We start from the raw sequence: 19647 nt of genomic DNA on the forward strand, positions 1-19647 counted from the left end.
AAAGGCAATTTTCTTTCTTACTTCCACGGCTTGCAGGAAGCAGGACGACAGCAAAGCAGCTTGCTGAGGCAGGAATTTGGGGTCGGTAGTTTCCCTTTCTACTCCCAGTTGGAGGCAAGTGCTTGAACCCCCTAATCCACCCCTCACAAACCAGAGACAATCTGCCTGTACCTCAGTAAACATGGTTTTTCCTACTCTGTTTCTCAAGGCTGTACAACAAGTGCTATGATGTGAAAACACCTGTTTTGAAGAAGACAATATCATTAAAGGTAAAAACCTCAATTGAGAAGGTTTCAAATCAGCAAGGATAAAGGCAGGTAAAACTCAAGATTCTTCTAAAAGGCTGTGGTGAGCACAGGGAGAAGGGAAAGGAGCTGCAGTCATGGTGGACCCATCCGCTATGAAAGCACAACTTTAAATTTAATATTAAGCCTTCTGTTATTAAGCACCCATGAAAAAGGACATAAATTAAATTTAAAAGCGGTTGAACTAAAAATGGAGCTGTAGTTGTGATTTTAAAACAGTGGGAGTGCTGAAATAGTGCAGTTAAAAACCATCATGCACATTTGTTTGTGCTTACACAAAGGAAGGAAGGTTTCAACAAGCACTGCAGAGCAGAGAGGGAGGAGGAGAAGGGCTGATCGCCGCCAGCACAGCTACCCTTTGGTTTCTTCTACGCGCAAAGTCCAAGGATGTAAAGCAAGAGCTCTGTAAAATGCTGAAGATTTTAGAAGTGTAATGGCAGGTAGAAAAGTACACTGGTCTTGTATCAGTGGCAGCCCCAGTGTTAGGAGACAGTCTAGGCTTCTAGGAGGAGAAAATAGAAGAGAGGAGAAGAAGTAGGAGAGGGAAACGGGATGGGGAAAGGGGCAAAAAAGCGCAAGTCATTAGTAAACATGAACATTCAGGTAGCACACTGCACAACAAGCAATACTTCATTTAGTGCAGCCAGGAGATTTGCCAAAAGCCAGATTAGAGACACATGGAATTTTGCTTTTCAAAGTGTCTGAAAATATATTGCTAGCCATGCTATGGCATGACATTGTGCCACGGGCAAAAATTAGCTGTGATAAATCAAGATTAGTGACAAATCGCTATCAAGAGAGCAGCAGCTCAGGATGCTGCTTAAAAGCACAATTTGCACTGAAAACTGTGACAAAGGATTTCTGTGACCCAATCTCAGATGACAGAACAAGCAGCAGGCTGGCTGGAGAGGAAGTCCTGCTAGGGAAAGTATGGACACCGAATAACGATACTTCCCCAGGTCACTTCTCAGCTTCCAGCAAGGTAACGCCCAGGATCTTGGAACAAGAGGGATCCAGATTAAACCATATGATCATCCTTGATGGATTTCTTTCCAGAAATTTGTCTTTTTTAAAATATACAATTCCTTTGAACTCTAGGCAAATATCCTGCAATAAGGAGTTGCAAACGTTGCACTGTTTGAAAATTACGCATAAATTCTTTTAGTTTAAACCTTCGGTTAGAGTTTTCCTAAGCACCCCCTGACCTTTGCATCGTGAAAGTCAGCAGCTAGTTCCCCCACTCAGTACCTGCACGCCATCAGTGACTGTAAGCTATTAACAATGGCCCCACACCCTCGCTGGTTCACTTGCCTTGCACCAGATGTGCGCGGCTTCCCTCCCAGCGCTGCACCAACCGCTCTTCTATTTATCCTTATAAGGAAGAACAGATTTCATAGAGAGAGTTGCAGTCTATGAGCTGAGTACCCAAGCCAGAGCTCCCGGTCTTGCAGCTCTCCTTCTCGAAAAAACAAAACTCCACACACCAAATAAGCAATTGCTACGGCGTGCTCAGCACCGCCGAGAGCCGAACCCTTCAGAGAAACTGCCCGTCTCTGCCTGTCGGGGAAAGCAAACGCCTTTGTTTTGCAGAGGGCTCCCAGCCACGGGGTTGGACCCTCAAGGAAACAGCCAACGTAAAGTCAACCGTTCACGTTTTCCCTTTACATTCTGGAATACTGAACTATACACATCCCTGCACCAATGCTTTAAATACATCACTGTTATAATGAAAAATAATTCAACAGTTAATATAGGGTTTCGCCCCCGAGTTACATTAGGTTTGGATTTATGCCATTTACTACATTAACGGTATTTCGGAGCTGGGCATCTGGTCAGGAAGCACTACAGGCTGCCAAACCAGCACTAAGATTTCAGTCCTGACTAATTCCAACCTCTGCATACACATACACCAGATGTCTGGAGATAATGTTGCATGCACTAGAACATTTCATTTGATAGGTAAAAAAAAAACCACGTAGCAATGCTTCCTGTGATCTAGATTGGAGAGATAAGCAGACGTTTGTATTTTCAAATAGCTCAACTATGTCTTTCCCCAGTACTTTCCTGGAAGTCCGTTTCAGAATCCAACTCAAACACAGCCCTGCTTTTAAAAGCTCTCTCTGTAGCTCTTAGCACTGCTCTTTGTAGCTAAAAGCTGCTTTCCTAGAGCATCACCTTCCTTATTCCTCTCTCAGCTACTCTGTTTCCCACCTCTGCGCTGGGCCCACACTGCGCATCCAGACGAATCATTTTGGCTTTAAAAACAGACAGATCAGGGAATAGATTCAGCTGAAAACAAATAAACCAGCCAAAAGCTGAAGGTGGCTTAGGGCCAGGGACAAAAGGCTTTAGGCAGCACCACCTATTAAATACAGAATCAGGCCCTACTGAAGTCTGTCACCTGGTCTGGAACAACTTGCCTGTATTTCTGCAGCATCAACTGCTCTTCAACTCTGAAAAATCCCTCCACTATCTGATCGAAAATTAGCATTTCTCCCTTATTCTCAAATGTAATAGCATGGATATTTCAAGTATTCCCTAGAGAAGGGGGTAGGGGGAAAGAGTTCATGAAGTAGTTGTGTTGTATAAATCTCTGTTATTCTGGAAAACCTAATTAACTTGATGCCTATGACTCTTCATCCTTTGACATGCTGTTTCTACCACTTTGATGTCACTTTTAGACAGTCTTTAACAAGAAAAAAAAAAAAAAAATCCAACTCTACCTGACAAAGATGGAGCGTATTAATAAATCAAAAAGCTTCAGACACATAAAAGTATCTTTGATCAATGTTGTCAGCATTTAGTGCGTGAAGAGTTAAACCTCCAGAAAGCTAGTATTAAGTAGATAAAAAAATTTTTAAACACAATTCAGAAATTCAATTAAAAAAATCCCAGTGTATTTAATTAGTCATACCTGGAGTATCATAAATCTGATTTTATCTCTATCTCCTTTTAGTTATATGTATTAAAAAAGAGAGAAGAAGCATCCTTAGAAAGGTTCAGAAGTCTTTATAATTTAGTATAACACTGAAATTAAGAAAGATGCACAGCTTCTTTTTGACCAGATTGACCATAGTAAATTAAGTACAAAGATCAAATTTTATATTCCCATCCTCGATAAGAACATGAAACTTGTTCACAACTCTATACTCATTTATGGCAAAAAAAAGTGTTTTAATTCATCCCTGTCTTCCACTCCCATACATTCAGCATTATCTCCTGGATTTTTTTTTTTCGTGGGGCTGCACCTATGGACTAGCAGATGCTAACACTGGGAACATCCAATCAATCTCACCAATGATCTGTACTGCTAAGGCTGAGCTGAAGATCATGAAAAGGGAGACCAAATAAATAGCTCTTGCTAATGCCAGGATGGCAATCCCCTTCTGACTATTTTATCCTCAAGAAAACAGAGGTATGGCCTGCCAAAGTCCACTCCCTCCTCACCCCGAAAGGAAACGATCCACGGGCTCAGGCACACAGTCGCAGAGCTGGTGCTGCTCATCCTTAACAGTTCAGCTGGACTTTGGTAGGAAACCCCATTCAGAGTAAGAAAGTCTCATAAGAGGGAACTGGTGTTTATCATTAAATGGAAATGCTGAAAGAAGACTAACTTCAACATATTTTAGGCTGATTGGAAAGATCAGTTATTTCCCAGATTTCTCACAAGTTTGAAATATTGGTCCACTTAAGTCATGACAAGTTTCTTGTAGCCAAAGCTAGCCTAATGCTGTATGAAAGGAGGTTCAGAAGACCTCAACTTCAGCTTTGACACTGCTAAAGCAAATATTAGGAGATATTTACAGAAGGGTAGTTTGAGGTGGAAGGAGAAGCTGCAGAATAAACAAGACAGGGTAATTTCAGTAGCAGCTAAGAATTAGTGAAAGAAAAAACTGCATCAAAGGATGGTGTACTCGGAGAGGAAACATCGCTGTCTGTCTCATGGGGAACAGGAGAAGTCATTCTCGCAGGTTAGGGCAGAGTTCAGCTATGAATATTAGAGAGTCACTGGAAAATCATTTAGCTATCAGCACCCTAGATGTTGCCTTCCCAACACTGACCATGGATAAAGCACGTAAGGTCTTCAGGATGAGGCTTTATGCACATAAGCAATTTCAAACCCAAAGAGAATGAAGCTCTATTTTGTCTCAAACTCTTTAGAAAGATCATTTAAAACAAAATTAACCCCCTATGAAGAAGTAAGACTCAAAAAGAAGATGTATTTGGTCACAACAAAGTTTTACTGCTCCAATAACAAATAAAGAAGTCGACATGTTTCCTTCAGACATTAAACACATACCTGTGCGGTGATCCTCTATTCCATGGTCACCATTTTCTATAACTGTTGGCCCAGAAGCTGAATTATCTGCAAGAAATCAAAGGAAATGTTAGCGCTGGAGGAAGCTAATCTTAACCCAGAACTTAAAAACAACATTGTAAGGAAACACTGTAATGTTAGCAAACACAGGTAAGGTTTTTCATCCCCAAAATTATTTTTGAAATGTTAAGGCACCCACGTGGCACCAAGTCAGTGCAACTTAAAACCCAAAAGGAAGAGCTTTTCAATCGCAGAAAACCTAGTCCCGTGAAGGAGACTCAAGGCATAACGAGAGGCTTCTTTATCTCTTCATACCATCATTTCAAACTAGGCTTTCCTAAGAACCAGCACTAGACCACTGTGACTTTCCTTCAAGCAAATAATCATTAGCCAAGCTGAAAAACTTCAACAGGCTTGATGGAGGTGAGGCAAGAGCAGCTGATGCAGCCGACCACGACTTTAATACGGGAGATGGCGTTAAAAGCCGTAACACCCTCAAACTGACAACGCGTGGGGCAGATAACAGCACAGCGAGCTGGCTGAACAGCCAGGCTCAGAGGGCCGTGGTCGCTAGCACAAAGTCCACCTGGAGCCCAGTCACTAGTGGTTTCCCCCAGCGGTTGACACTGGGGCCAATACTCTTTTAACATCTTCGTTAATGACCTTAACGATGGAGCGGAGCACACCCCCCGCCAGTTTGGAAATTATACAAAGCTGGGAGGAGCGGCTGATACGCCAATAAGCTTGTGGTGCCATCCCGAGGGACCCGGACAGGCTGGAGAAACGAGTGGAGAAGAATCTCACAAAGTTCAACAAGGGGAACTGCAAAGTCCTGCACCAAGGGAGGAATAAGCCCGGGCACCAGTATGTACCGGGGGCCAGCCCGCTGGAATGCGGGTCCTGCAGGCAAAGTCCTTGGGGTCCCAGTGGCCACCAAGTTGAAAAGGAACCAGAAATGTGCCCTTGTAGCAAAGAAGATCACCAGCATCCTGGCCTGAATTAGGCAGAGCGCTGCCAGCAGGCTGAGGGGGTGATCACTTCCCTCTCTTCAGCTCTGCTGAGACACACCTGGGGTGCCGGGTCCAGCGGTGGGCTCCCTAGTACGAGAGATGGAGCTACTGGGGAGAGGCTGGTGAAGGGCCACTAAGATGACTAAGGGACTGGAGTGCCTCATATGAGGAAAGGCTGAGCGAGCTGGGAGAGCTCACGCTGGAGGAGAGTCAGCGGGGATGTGTACAAGCACCCAAAGAGGCTGTCAAGAAGCCCGAGGCACACTCCTGTCAGAGAAGTCCAGTGGCACAACAAGAGCCAACAGACAGTAACTAATTCCCCAGAATTTCTAAATACTGGTGCACTTCAGTCATAACAAGTTTCTTGGAGGCAGAGCTATCTTAATACTGTTAGAAAAAAAGGATCAGAAGAGCTCAATTTCAGCTTTGACAGCACATTGCTAAAGCTGGTATCACGGGGAGATTTAAATAAGGGGAGTTGGGGGTGGAAGACTACCAATTCCGAAAACCAGCATACAAGATACGTACCGCTAAGAAATTTAGTCTATCTTGTTCTGACATTGTCGGATAAAATTTTAACAGGCACCAGGATGTACGCACTGAACTTGGAAAGCATGGCAGCAGTACAAGACCTAGTGCTAGCTGAGGCAATTTGGAACCAAAGAACTGAGCTCTAAACTTGGCTTTGCCATCTGCTCAGTGGGCCGCCCTAGGAAAGCCACTCTGCTAAAGGTAGCTGTCTCCAAGTGTGTAATGGTTTTGAAAATGCTGCTTGGAAACCATCTTTGGGAATAATTAAGGAATTTAATTAATAGAAGAGTGTAATTTTTCTAAAAAGCACACTACTTCTTCTAGTACTCAAACAGTTCTTCCTAATGGTCACAATACGCCACTGAAATTCTGTATTCACCCCATGATCTCTACAGCGGGCTGCTGAGGGTCAATCACTATAATCACTTGAGCAACCTGCTTGAGGAATTTTATTTATTTTAAATTACTGCCTTTGAGATCAGACTATGGTCCTTACAAAAGTAGAGGGGACTGTGCTGGTATCAATACTGGTGCAGGTTGCCAGCAGCATGGTATTTCTGTAAGTGACCACCACCATGACAGGTGAATTTACAGGGCCACTTACCCTGAACTGAAGGTACCATCCTTGCACCAAGTCTTAAAATCTTTTCTAGTATCTTCTTAAACAAACTTAATTTCTAAGAATTTATTCCATCGTCCAGTTGTGATTTGGTGAAGTCACTGCAACAGCTATACTGAGTAGTATTAGTTAGTGTAACAAGCAGCACAAACTCTAACAGCAGTTCAGCTCCTCAGGCCGCGAGTTCTGCTTATTGTGAAGAAACGCTCAGGGCAGTGGCTTAAAAAAATCCTATAAATAAATAAAATCACTCCCTAAGAGACACACATTCAGTTACCTGGAGCTGACGCTGCCCCTTCCCTGAGCTCAAGCAGTTTTAAAGCAAAGCTACGTTACCAGTGTACTTCAGACAGAGCACTTTAGGGCTTAGTCCAACCCTCAGTAAAGCAAAAGGAAAGTCTCTCCAGTTCCTTCAGTGGCTCATCCTAGTGTTTTATGGAAATTCAACATGAACTTGCCAGACAGCTTACAGAAAAACATACACCTACATCCTCTTCAAGTAGCTGAAAATACTACAGGAATCCCTGGACCTGTTTCTTAGCAGTTAAACACACCAGCTCCTCCTGCTGTCAGTCTTTACAAGGTCTGGTATTTACTGTAACAATAGAACTGACTTAACTAGGAGAACTACTGCCAGTCACCGAATTTACCGATCGGGTCTAGCAAGAAGTCAGGGTCACGGGATGGTTTATCCAACACTGCTTCACAGTTGCCAACAAGTACACTGGGTATCTCGTGGAGCAGCGGGGTTTTACAGCGAGATCTCCGAGGAATGACGTAGTGGAGCTACACAGGTCCTGCTGAACCTCCCAGTTCACAGCGAGGAAGCTACTGCGTAGCCCAAGCACAAGTGCTAGGAGTTTAAGTCCTGCTCAAAAGGGCATCATAACACTGGTTTAAAGAAGGCAGCTAACGATGCCCCTGTAGACTTTGCAAGTCTTCTCTAGTCTTCAACTCATGCTAAACATGTCAAAAAAAAAAATCTTTTGGTGGTGGGGAAAATAAACAGCAACCCCCCACTGCCACAACCCACAAACTCACTGCTGTTTTTTCAGTATTTCAACTGCAGTGGAAAACCTGAGTGCAAGTTCTGTTTGAAATCGGACAAAACGATCACATACCGCTTTCGGTTTCACCCGAACCTGATCATTACACCCTGCACAGACAATACCGCTGTTGAAACGTTTCATATTCTGATCTTGATGCTACCGCCATTATTCAGGCATTAAAAACAGGACTCAGCTTGATCATAAATACGGCTAAACACTACAAATTTGGCCTGCAAGTCTGTGTGCATACACAGAGCAGTGGCTTCAGGCTGAAAAAAATGTTCATTTGTAAGACTGGTCTGGTAGCACTTGGAATGAGCAGTTGTGTGCAGCTGAGGCCAGCTTTGCCCTGCACACAGTGCACTCAGTGGTGCTCCTGGCAATTCAGTGCATTTCAGCTATTCAAAAAAATAAACGCTTTGTCCATAGAAAAGTTTCACTTTGAGACTGATCTCCTAGGTAGCAAGTGATACAAGCCAACTGTCTTGTATCAAAAAGAAAAGCCAGGACACCTCACCCTCCCCTACCAAGGGCTCTGCAAACTTAAAATGAAACAAAAAAAAAAACCCTACCAAAATATTAGTCAAGCCTACCAAATTCTGTGGTGGATGAGGAGGAGGGCAGCTCAAAGCCAGCTGTGTTTCTGGATTAACCTTCCACGGAGCTGATGGGGCTCTCAAGCCTGTGCAGCCTCTGGACTACAAAGCACACATACGTTCCTCCAGAAGCTTCATCTTATTCAGTCCCATGTATTCACTCGTTTGAAAAAAAGACAGGACATATGTATTGAAAATCCTGCATTTGCTTCAAAGGGCACAGGGATGAGGGCAAAGGAAGCAGCCCTCCTCTCCACACGCTGAGCAGCAACCACAGTAGCTGCTCTCTGCGCGCACCCTGCTACTGGCAGAAGGCAGCTTCTCTGCTGTCAAAGGGGGGAAGTGATCTAAAAAACTCTGTTACCAGAACGACAGAGGAACCCGCAAGCGGGTCTGATACAGGCAATAGCTTCTACCTTTCTCAAAAAGCTCTGCAAACACACCGGCGTGAGCAGGACACCGTCGCAGGTGCACCCTGTGCTCAGCCAAGCCAGGGTCTCTCCAAATCCATCACCTAACCAAGTGAAATCTAAAGAGGATTTTGTGCTCAACAGTGAGTTCCCAAATGAGCAGAAGGATCAGAAATGCCATGTCTTTCCTTCTGGGAAAGGATGAAAAGCGGGTAAAGTTGTCAGTTTTAGCTTTTTCGGAAGACAAGCTTCCAGAAAATCAGGTCAACTCAAAACAATTCCACCCAGCATTAGTAATTTCTATGTCTCAAAAAGTCACCTCCTTTGGAGCAAATCAGACTTATTCTAGTTAGCCAGAGCACAGTGTGAAATTACCCGGCAATCTTCTCAGGGCCAGACCTCCTCCCCTCATATTCTAAATTGCATAAAAATGGAAACAGGTGAAGATGTTGTAACTACATAATCCTCATCAAAATCACAAGATAGTATTTGCATCTGGCTGGTGGATCAAAGGATTGTTTTTATATAAACAAATTTAAGGCAGCATTCACTAAACCGATAATCTCAAGCAAACGGACAGTGCCAATATAAAAACCTCTCATCTCCAGCGGTGACTTGGTGGAGTGCACGTGGAAGCACAACCACAGCCGAGCACGTTTCCACCACGCGGCCTGCAGCCTGCTCTGCAGTAGGCATGGCGTACCAGAGGGCAAAGAGAAAAAAAGAGCTCTTGGCAGAGAGCTGAGACAAAAAAACACAAACAACCATAAGTGCAAACAAAAATGCTGATAAACAGAGTGACATGCAGTCAAAACCAACTGGGAGCTCTTAAACAAGTCACTGAGGCTATTTCAGTTCATGTATTTAAATATTGTTCCGAAGCCATTTTGAGGCAGAACAGTCAAGCTCATCACCTCCCAGAGTCACCAAAAAAAAGGCTTAAGAGTTTTGCTTGCCCTTTGGCATCCCAATATGGCATAAACACTTGGTGTAGATTCCCAAGCTTCTCTCTCCAACCATGAGAATTAAAGTGACTCTGTATTTAAATGGCAGCCGAGGCTTGCTCGGTTCTGTGTTTCGGGGGTGCGAGGGCTTTCAGCAGCACGCGCGTACGCTCAGACGGCGCTAAATCAGCGCGAAGCAACTGGGCTAGAAAAAGCTTTGTGAACAACTAGATTAACTTCACCACTTTAGTTCATAAAGCACGGAAAAAGGTTCAAGAACACTTTGGCTTATGAAGACAATACTTAAGACACTCCCTCCTCCTTGAGAAAATAGAGGTATATTATGTAGTTAAGCAGTTACACCCAAGATCCAGGCAGCTTTATGATACAACCTGCACTTTAAACAAAAAGCACAAAAAACACCCCTCACACTGAAATATGCCCCTGGCAGACTACTGGTACAAGGCCCCGTGCTGGAAGGGACCCGCAGGTTCTGCAGCCAGGCCCCGAGATGCTGGGAAAGCAGCTGAAATCCGGGGCAGAGCACACCAACACCCAGTTTAGGTTGCACCTCTGGTAGCACCTGGGTGTCTCTGAACTATTTTTACTATTTATTTTGCAAGCGTCTGACAGATCTGAGACTGCACTCAGATCACACTCAATACTTGGTTTTGTACAAAACGACAATATAGGTATTTTTACTAACCAAAAGTTTTAACAACTTTGGGGCAGGAACGGGGATGGACAGACTTTGAGAGGGAGAAGGTGTTTAATGTATTGTATGAGATAAAAATGCAAGCGTCTTAACATCATTCACTGCTCTTTTTTAATCCCCCTGAAACTCTGGGGTATATGGAACCTTCTCCATCTTCAGTTTCGTATGTGACAAAGTGTTTAAAGTTCCTTTTGCAAAAGCAAAGCCTGCTGCTGCCTTCCACAAGAAAGGCGCTTGCTCCTAGTGCAGAAAGGGAGGTAAGAAGAAAGGGAAACGTGGTGGTTTGGCCTTGGGTTTGAGGCTGGGGAGCTGTTTTGTTCCCGTAGCAGGGAGGATGGCCTGCTCTGCGCAGCACTGCCTGTCCGGCAGCATCCCGCAGCGCCAGCAGAGCCATCTCGTGGTGACACACATGCTTGAAAAAAGCCCCAAAGCCACTGCCCACAGCAAATTAAAAGAACTTTGTCACTGACATCATGCCCAGGGTTTGTTTCCCTGCTACAAATCTGCAGACGAAGTTCAGACGCATCACCAAGTTTGCAAAGAGTGAGTGCAAGAATGCAAAACATGCACTCACTGTGTGCGAGGCCACCAACAGCTATGCTGCAGACCTAGCTTTGTACACAATTCCTCAAGGATAACACAATCAAACATTTCAGAAACAGTATCAGCCCTCACTTGAACTAAACCACCTCAGGAGCACTGCTGCCTGCGGGAAGCTGTTAAAGCACAGTAGTTTCCTTTCAGTTGGAAGCTGCTCCCACCCAAACATCTCTTCCTCCGCACTTTAGGATGCGTATCCCGTACTCCACACGAGCACCCTAATGAAAACTGCCACTGCAGCCTCCGTGACTTGAATTAGAAGCTCCACAGTACCCTCTAAATTCCTCGAAGCCTTAGAGGTGATAAGGAAATCCAGCTGCAAACAGCGGAGCACACACCCAAAGCGATCCTTCAGCGTTATGTAAAGCCCACAATGTTATAAGAGGATTATCCCAGAATTTGCCAAATTATCATGTCCAGCCAGGTGCTAGATAGAGTAAAACCCTTTCTTCTTAAGATGTGCCTTCCCAAGGATATTTTAAAAGTTAACTGTTATTAGAGGTTTATTCTAGGACAAATTTGTAGGTGACCATATAACTGCTCATCACATCTCCCTCTTCCATCCCTCTGTACTCACAAGCTTAACCCAGGTCCATGATGGGGGCCCATCTGATCGTTAAACTTGTCTGATCTGGCTTCTGGGTTCAGGAAAAAAAGTGAAAGAAAAACCTCGAGCAGAGATGGAACAGCTAGAGCCTGACGGGACGTCTGATTAAACCTCTTCTGACTGGGGAAAGGCAATCTCAGTAGCAGAGACTGTGCTGTCTGAACACATTTGTGCCTTTTAACATAAATAAATTAACAAGCAGGGGCTGAAAAGCCTGATCCATGAAAGCTACTCTTCTCCCTCAGGAAAACAAAGCTATTTGCAGTCATATTTGGATCCAGGGACACAGAACTCTTGCTGCCTCCCACATATAGTTCCCCTTCCCCAAAAACTTCACATCACACTCAAAGCACTGTACTACATCACTTAACACCCCCATTAGAACCTTGTAATATCTCACCCAGGCTCGTTTATTCTATAGTCTCAATAAAAACAAGTACATTAAGCTTTACTTAAAAAAAAAAAAAGTTATAAACATTTAATAAATCTCATGGAAGAAATAGGTATCCTTATCACTTCAGGGAAAAACAGATCAGACAAGTGAAGACCTAACAGGATCAAATCCTAAGACTGGCCTGTAGTAAATTGACAGTATTTTAAACTGCAGAGCTTGACAGTCCTTCGCCTCCTTGTACAAGGTGGGAAAGCTGAAAAACATTATCCACTCAAGGCAAGCAAGCTCTCCGATTTCTTCAGTTAGGGTCTTGATTTCATCTTGCCAAAGATTTAGATAATGCTCGTAACTCTTCGCCAGCTATCCCAAAAAAGGGAAAAACGAATCTCTAAACCAAGAACAAGGCATTGCATCCCCCCCAGCCACGTAGGAGTTGTGCTGAAGCAGACGAACAACTGGTTGGGCAGCCAGGGAAGCACTGGGGAGGGGAAGGGGAGTTAGAAAAGCCGGAGATGCAGACGCAGAGCCTGGCCCCAGAGTAACCTGTGTCAGCACTCGGGTATCTCTGCCCCAGTTCTGCGCACAGGAACGGGCAGTCCCTCACAGGGCAGTTCAATGAGCTTTAATTACTGAGCAAACCCGAAAGGCCTCATTATACCTGCTTCAAGAATCCAAAGTTATTTGAGATAGTGAGTTATGATGGTAATGTTCAAGCAATACACGTCTGGAAGGACACAACCTAAGGAACTTCTATTTTAAAACAATATTATATAATGCTTATAATATTGGGAAATTCTGGTGCTGAGATGTTTTAGAATTTGTAACTTCTAGAACAAAGCATTATTTTAAAACGTCCTTAAACCTAAAACATCCTTAAACCATGTGCTAAAGCGTTAACAAGTCTTCATGTTTCTCTGTTACTCCCACTTCTGTAATACTAAAACACTCCCCATTAGAGGTACTATAATTTAATACAATAATACACATCTGAATTGACCAAAGCTCCAAGTTTTAGAATCTCTTTGCCCACTTCCATCCTTCCTACTCATTTGTTACCATTTAATGAACTCTGTTAGTATGGAAAATTCAAAATTACATTTTCTGTATCACAAGGCACTTGATACGCTGCTAAACAATGTAAATAAATGCCTTAAACAGACCAGAAATCCCCATTGTATAAACCCCCATTCTGTAGTCCTGCAGGTCCTGTTTATTCTGCTGGCTGATCATTACAGTTCTTCCGCACATCCCACTTTCCTCAGCACTGATGAGCATCGGGATTAAGGCAAAAAAAAAGGAACACTTTCTTCTGAAAGAAGTCACCAAGTTACCTGTCTAGAGGAGCAAAGGTTTTCTTCTTTCACGTATCAGAGATCAAGGCCAACAAATAATCAAGGCACTCTGTGTCACAGGTGACTAGCCCCACTTGGCTGGGGGGAACACCACGGGCAAAGGTAGAATTTAAATTGTTTACTGAGAAAGAAACCTAACGGATAACCCCCAAATCTCACCTTTTTTTTTTTTTTTTTTTAGTCAGATAGGGAAGCAAGCATCTGTTTAAACCTCTCCTTTTTCTAAGTAGTCTCTGATAAAGCTTTTAACACTAATAAAAATCACCTGGGTTAATAAATGTTCCTATCCAGCAGCGACAGCGCCACATTTTACTGTAGGTGCCCATAACCAGCATATACATGCAGCAAGAAATCAAAATAAGTAGACCCTTGGATCAGTGGAGAAACAAAGCTTTAGCTGTTAAACATTTGAGTCTGAAGCTCACAGTGTGGACGTTACGAAGATGCCGATCTGCAGACCTCACCAGCAACAGCACGTCAGCGATCTTTACCCCTTGGATTTGCTGTTACCCAGAGTGGTAGTATCTTGCACAGTTCTAATATTTTGAGATGGAAAGCACTGTATGTGTAAATGTAGCAGGCACCCACTCTGAACGGTGTTTTCTCTGAGAAGCCCAAGGCAGCCCACAAGATACTAAAATAAATAATAGCGTCTTCTGCAGACGAGTAATGATAGCTTATTTTACAGGCTGAAGAAATGAACAGAAGGTAGAGTAGAAAAAGCAAGAAACAGGATTTGATGGCAGTCTTTGCTTTTAAAATGAATTGTTCAGACTAAAACCAGCAACACAGAAGAGTCCTGTTTTAGCAGGCCTAGCAATATCACAACAAACAAAAGCGTTCTCTGATGCTTAAGTGATGCAGCTTTTTGGTCTTGTGCTTTAGACACTTACGTTCCACCTGAATACCGCTTGCATGGGGTTTGCTTTTTGGTTCCTGGCTCCCAGCTTTTGCATCATCATCATCATCATCCAGCAGAGGAACATAGTCTGTTTTATCTACTGTTTCTCCAACCACATCATCAAATTTCTCTGCTTCCAGGGTGGCAATGAAGTCCCTTTTCACTTCTTCCTCAATCTCGGGAGGTGGCTCTGTCAGAGCATCCGCAAGACTGAGGTTGTGATCCAGGTCAGCCATGCTTTAGCACCTTTGCAACCTGAAAAGTGATGTGGGGAAGAAGAAAGAGAAAATAACATTTTAGTTAGAGACCTCGTAAGTTTACTCAGAGTTTGATGTTGACAACTGTGTGCCTCCTGTGCCATAACACAGTAGGAAACATTTGCTTTAGCACTCAATAATTCCCAGGTATTTACAAAACCCCCACACCAGTACAGAAACAAACAGCTAGATCATCTAAATCAGGTTTTACTGCACCAAGATTACATGTCATGTGATGTTTTATCAGAAACTTTTAAAAAAAAAAACAAAAAACAAACAAACAAAAAAAAACCTCACACAACAAACAGTACCTGGCCAGCAAAAACACGATCTTACATTGATTTCTGCCTTGCCCCAGATCCATGAGTTAATTACATATCCACAGGAGTAGAAAGACAAATGACGCAAGCGAATTCAGTTCTTGGGTTGGACCCCACCCAGCCTCCCCTATGGAGATTAGGGTTTTACATAATCTCTGATGTATATTTCAGTGATGCTTTTGATCCCTTTGATAGGGTCCTGCAACGTGTTTATGTCCTCAGCAAACCTTGCTAATACCAACAAACCCACTCTAGCCCTGGGATTTGTGCTGGAAGGTGAAGTTCTAATAATGCTTACATGAAAAAACTATAGTAATGTACACACATACACATTATAAACTATAAACTGGAAACAAAGTAGAAAGAATCACCATTCATCTTTGTCTCCTGATTTGTATCTCAGCATTCAATTTAACTTCCTGGCAGTAAACTGAAAATGTACCTGAGCTGATTCATCTGCTCTGCAGCTAAAGCTTTCAGGTTGGCGTAACAAATACACCCACAGAAACAATTATTTACTTTTCCACATTTCATCCTTTTGAAGTTATTATTAGGAACAACAGCCAACAAATACTGATGTGAATTTACAGAGAGCTGTCTAAGGGAGCAAACCCCACCACTTCTGACTGACAGAAGGTGCATTTCTGAAACTTTCTTTCAGGGCAGTGCTAGTCAGCGTTCCGTATGCACAATGCTATCAAAGCAGCAAAGGTACCAAAAGCCCTAGTCGTACATTTTAGCCATTTGCAGAAATTGCCTGGTACAAACTGTAAAAAACAAACCCATAAAGGGCCATTAGTATCTAAATTGGCATATTTAGAATTCCTGCTACGGTAGCACAGCTTCCTTTAATTTTGGTGTACGTTTGGAAGCACAGAGCAATTTGATGCCGATCTGTATTACACTCGCTATTAGATGCGCAATCTGTGTGGAGACTCTCCCTGTTTAGGAAAGATTTACTCTCAGGAGTCCGGCAAGCCAACGTAGCAGTGTCTGGTTGAGAATTCGTAGAAGAACAAGGACATGGAAGCAACAAATTCAGAGTTCCAACAACAAATTAATCCAAACAAAAGGACATGAAGGATCTTAGGTAAAGCGAGCCATCGTTTTACACCCAGTCCTCACTGTACTAGACAAGAACCACAAAGCTACGTTAGGAGAAAATTAGAAATAGAGCTGCAGATACAGAACCGCATCCGTAGAGAGGCACAGACACAAGAAAACACAATGGGCATTTGTACGTGCTGGTTAATGAAGGGCTGACCCGAGCAGCCACCGCGCAGCAGCCCGGGGTCGCTGACTTACATGGCGACGGCGGAACACAGCTCCTCTTGTTCCAAAAAAACAAAGGCTCCTACTCCTTGAACTACAGGAAATTCTTTGTCAGCAGTATACGGCCACCGACACATACCTACGGGCCCAAGCCTGGCTAAGGCAATATTTCACATTCTTTATAAACAATGGTATCACACTGATATTGTTGTTTCTGTAATTGCATGCAAGTATATTATGGAAACTAATTCAGTTAGAACTATTCTTTTTTTTCTTTAACAATAAAAGGTCAGACTTCAAGCAGCAAGTGCAGTTTTTGTTGGTTTAGATAAAGGCCCTGAAGAATTACCCCTTAATGCAAATCTAGAGGTGAAAGGTTTGGAGCTCTTAACCCTCTGTGCTGGGTCACAGTTGGATGGATTGGGGTCATTTTAAAAAGCCATCTTTATACTTAAGTGAAAGGGTCTTGTTAAAAAAGTCTCTTTCAAATGGAGTTCTTGCCTATTTTCAAGACACACCATTGCACAGATCTGCACAGAACTGACCGCGTTACCCTTCACTGAGTCTCAATCTGGCAAGTAAGTCACTTCCAGAAGTTTTATCTTTGCATTGGCCAGTCTCTCTGAAGGAAGAAATAGGGCCCTTAAATAGCCATCTTCTCAACCACGTCCTCCCCTGCTTTCAACTTCAAAGTTAAATGATGACTTTTAGGTCAGTCGATCTCAAAAAAATCAATTTGGAGCTATGAACATTTCATCCTTTTCTTCTGAAAATTTAATTTAGCATAAGGAAGAAAACTAATATTTAAAGTTTTCAACAAGCTGCTTCAGGATGCTACTGGGAAACGCAAGAATCAAAACTACGGTCAGAAAATAGTGACAGAACATCCGATAATTTTGAGAATAAGCAAGCAAAGGCTGGAGTGAACACACCAGACGCTAAAGGAGAAATCCAACTCCTGTTCTTCACAGCAGGCATGCCAGGTTGGGCTGAATCAGACTTTGCAGATGTCACAAGTCCTTCACGTTCGTAGTGTCATATTTGGTTCTGCACCAACGCCAGCACAGCAAGGCTTCCCATCAAGAGCTTGAAGGTTTATTTAAATGGCATTTAGGAAAATCTCTTTTTAACTTCACTCCAGATGCTTGTTAGCAGCAGATTACAGTCCGTAAACTGAACTATCAGCTCACAATTTTCACACGTTCACTTCAGATTAAACATTCCTGCTATTTTAGCTTCAGGAACACGAGTGGCCTTTTAGGAGCATTTCCTCTTGCCAGCTTAATTTAGGGTCTGTCCAAATAGCAAGTCATTGCTGTCCTCCCACTCTAATGGAAACTATTGCCTGACTAGTTTAGAGAGAGGCCCTTTAATATTTCGCATCCCCTGCCCTGCACGATCCAAACCCAGTAACCATCTACAGCCAACACCAGACCACACAGAAACACTTATGGCCATAATCATCAGTTCGTAGTCAGAGCAAGCTTATAAACAGTATTTAGATAGCTCAAAAATCATTTAGACCTTGTTCTACTGAGATATTCAGTCCTTAGATCTAAACTACTGCACTTCAATTAACAGAGCAAACATCTCCCAAGTGCCAGTGACACCAGGAGCTGCCGTGTGAGTGGAGTTAGGGAACCAGTTAGGAATTCTGAAACCCAAATCAAGGCTAATCCCACCCAGATCATCCTCCAAGATACGAATATTCCACCACAAGCAACTGATGGCTTCACATCATGCTTTTCTTGGTCCATATTAATGTGGTAGCACTTTATGAGATAGTTGCCGTAAAATAGCATTGACAATGTCTCTATTTCAGACCTACACAGGAACTAGGGCACTAAAGTAATCTAATTTCTGGGGAAAAATAACAATGTGGTTGTGCAGACTTATCAGCAGGACATTTTCTTGGCTATATTTAACTAAATAGGGAATGCAGAAACTATGTATTAAAAAAAAAAAAAAATCAGCGTAACTAATAAAAACCATTTTGCATTTTTGTAGCAAGTACAGAACTGGTATCTCAGGCATGGCAAATAAGTGTCTGCCCGACCCCAGAGCACCGCAGCGCAACGGGGAGCCCGCAGCAGCCCCGGCAGGGGGGAGGCACAGCCACACGGCCCCTGGAACTGCACCAGGGGCCCTTCCTCCGCTTCCCGTTGCTGGTGTTAGAGCAGCCCAGCTACCCCAGTTCCCAGACTCCCAGTTGGAACTAGAGCTTACAGAGTTAACTACGGCAAAAGGAAAATAAGTATACTGCACAGATTCTGCCCGAGGGTAGAAAGCAAATCCTGAAGCATATTCATGTGTTGACCAGCTTCGCAAGACAGATGCTTCCTAGACCATCTTCATTCATATGGAACAAAGTTAGCTACGCACAGGAAGCACTCAAGAACCTTCATCAAGATGTCCCTTACACACTGTGCGCTACGTAGCCATGTCAATCACTCAGTAACAGAGCACAAGGAATTCCAACATTAACTTCTAAGATAAAAGGGCAAAACTGAGGAGCAACTAAGGTTTCAGAAGGCAGCTGTATTAAAACTGTATTAAATAATTCTTCAGCTGCGAGACAGCTGCTGAGGTCGTCTTGTTTGTTAAAGAGCAGAGGGAGTAAGAGTAGCAATGGTGTAACACCAACCTGCATGACTCAAGATTTCTATCTCGGGAAGAGCCTCAGAGGACAGCTGAGTCCTTCCTCCCTGAAGAACACCAAGTCAAGTATTTTGCTCAAAGGAAAGGTGTGGAAAGGAGCAGACCATGGTGTAAGGAGTCCCACAGTGACAGCTGTACTACAGACAAGGAAAAGAGTTTTCCTGTAGCTAGACATTCCTCAACCCATTCCAGGAAATCTTCAAACTATTCCACAGCAAATAAATCATACTCCCTTAATTCACGCCTCTTTAAAAAAAAAAAAAAAAAGAAATAGAAAATTGTTTAGACCTCTTCATGTTCCAGCAACAGCTGATCTGTTATACCCAGTACTTGCCCCATCTGTTCCTTTTTATGCTCAGAATCTTTGTGTACCCAGTGAGTAACCTGTTCATTTTGGTAAATAAAATCCATCTTATTAGCTAATCTGAAAGATACGTAAGAGTTATTTTAATCTCTTACCCATATCACAGACCCCCTTATCCTGGCATCTTGTTACAAAGAGCTCCTACTATTGACCCGATTCAATTAGTCTCTCCCTTTCGAAATGGGCTCCTTTCTGGGTGTTCCCACCACCTTATTTGATGGTTGACCACATCCCCAAGGTTGAAGTTTGCTAACATACGCAGAACTTGTGCTCTGCTAACCATTTTAGAGAGTCACGGGCTCACAACATCCTGGAGATCCCAAAGGATTTAGCCTGGCACTTCCTTTGCAGAAGTTTTACTTTGAGTGACCTACAGGAATAACTTTCAAGAAACATCATCTCATCCAGCCACTCTCTGAAAGCAG

At 43.2% G+C, this 19647-nt stretch overlaps 1 protein-coding gene across 15 annotated transcripts in view; it reads right to left on the minus strand.

Moving 5' to 3' along the window:
* Positions 1-19647, minus strand: part of MAP4 (microtubule associated protein 4) — a 161996-nt gene that overhangs the window by 93532 nt on the left and 48817 nt on the right. For 14 of the 15 annotated variants that reach the window (XM_042801965.1, XM_042801957.1, XM_042801966.1 and 11 more), the window contains 2 exons: positions 14344-14606; positions 4606-4671 (listed from right to left, as the gene is read on the minus strand). In XM_042801965.1, the coding sequence (XP_042657899.1) occupies positions 4606-4671; positions 14344-14587 (310 nt within the window). In that variant the 5' untranslated portion in view covers positions 14588-14606. Of the gene's footprint in view, positions 1-580; positions 804-4605; positions 4672-14343; positions 14607-19647 lie in introns of those variants that run through there. The other variant, XM_042801969.1, reaches the window with a different exon arrangement.

The sequence above is a fragment of the Tyto alba genome, unplaced genomic scaffold, assembly GCF_018691265.1.
Source record: "Tyto alba isolate M040663 unplaced genomic scaffold, T.alba_DEE_v4.0 Super-Scaffold_38, whole genome shotgun sequence".
Taxonomy (NCBI): Eukaryota; Metazoa; Chordata; class Aves; order Strigiformes; family Tytonidae; genus Tyto; species Tyto alba.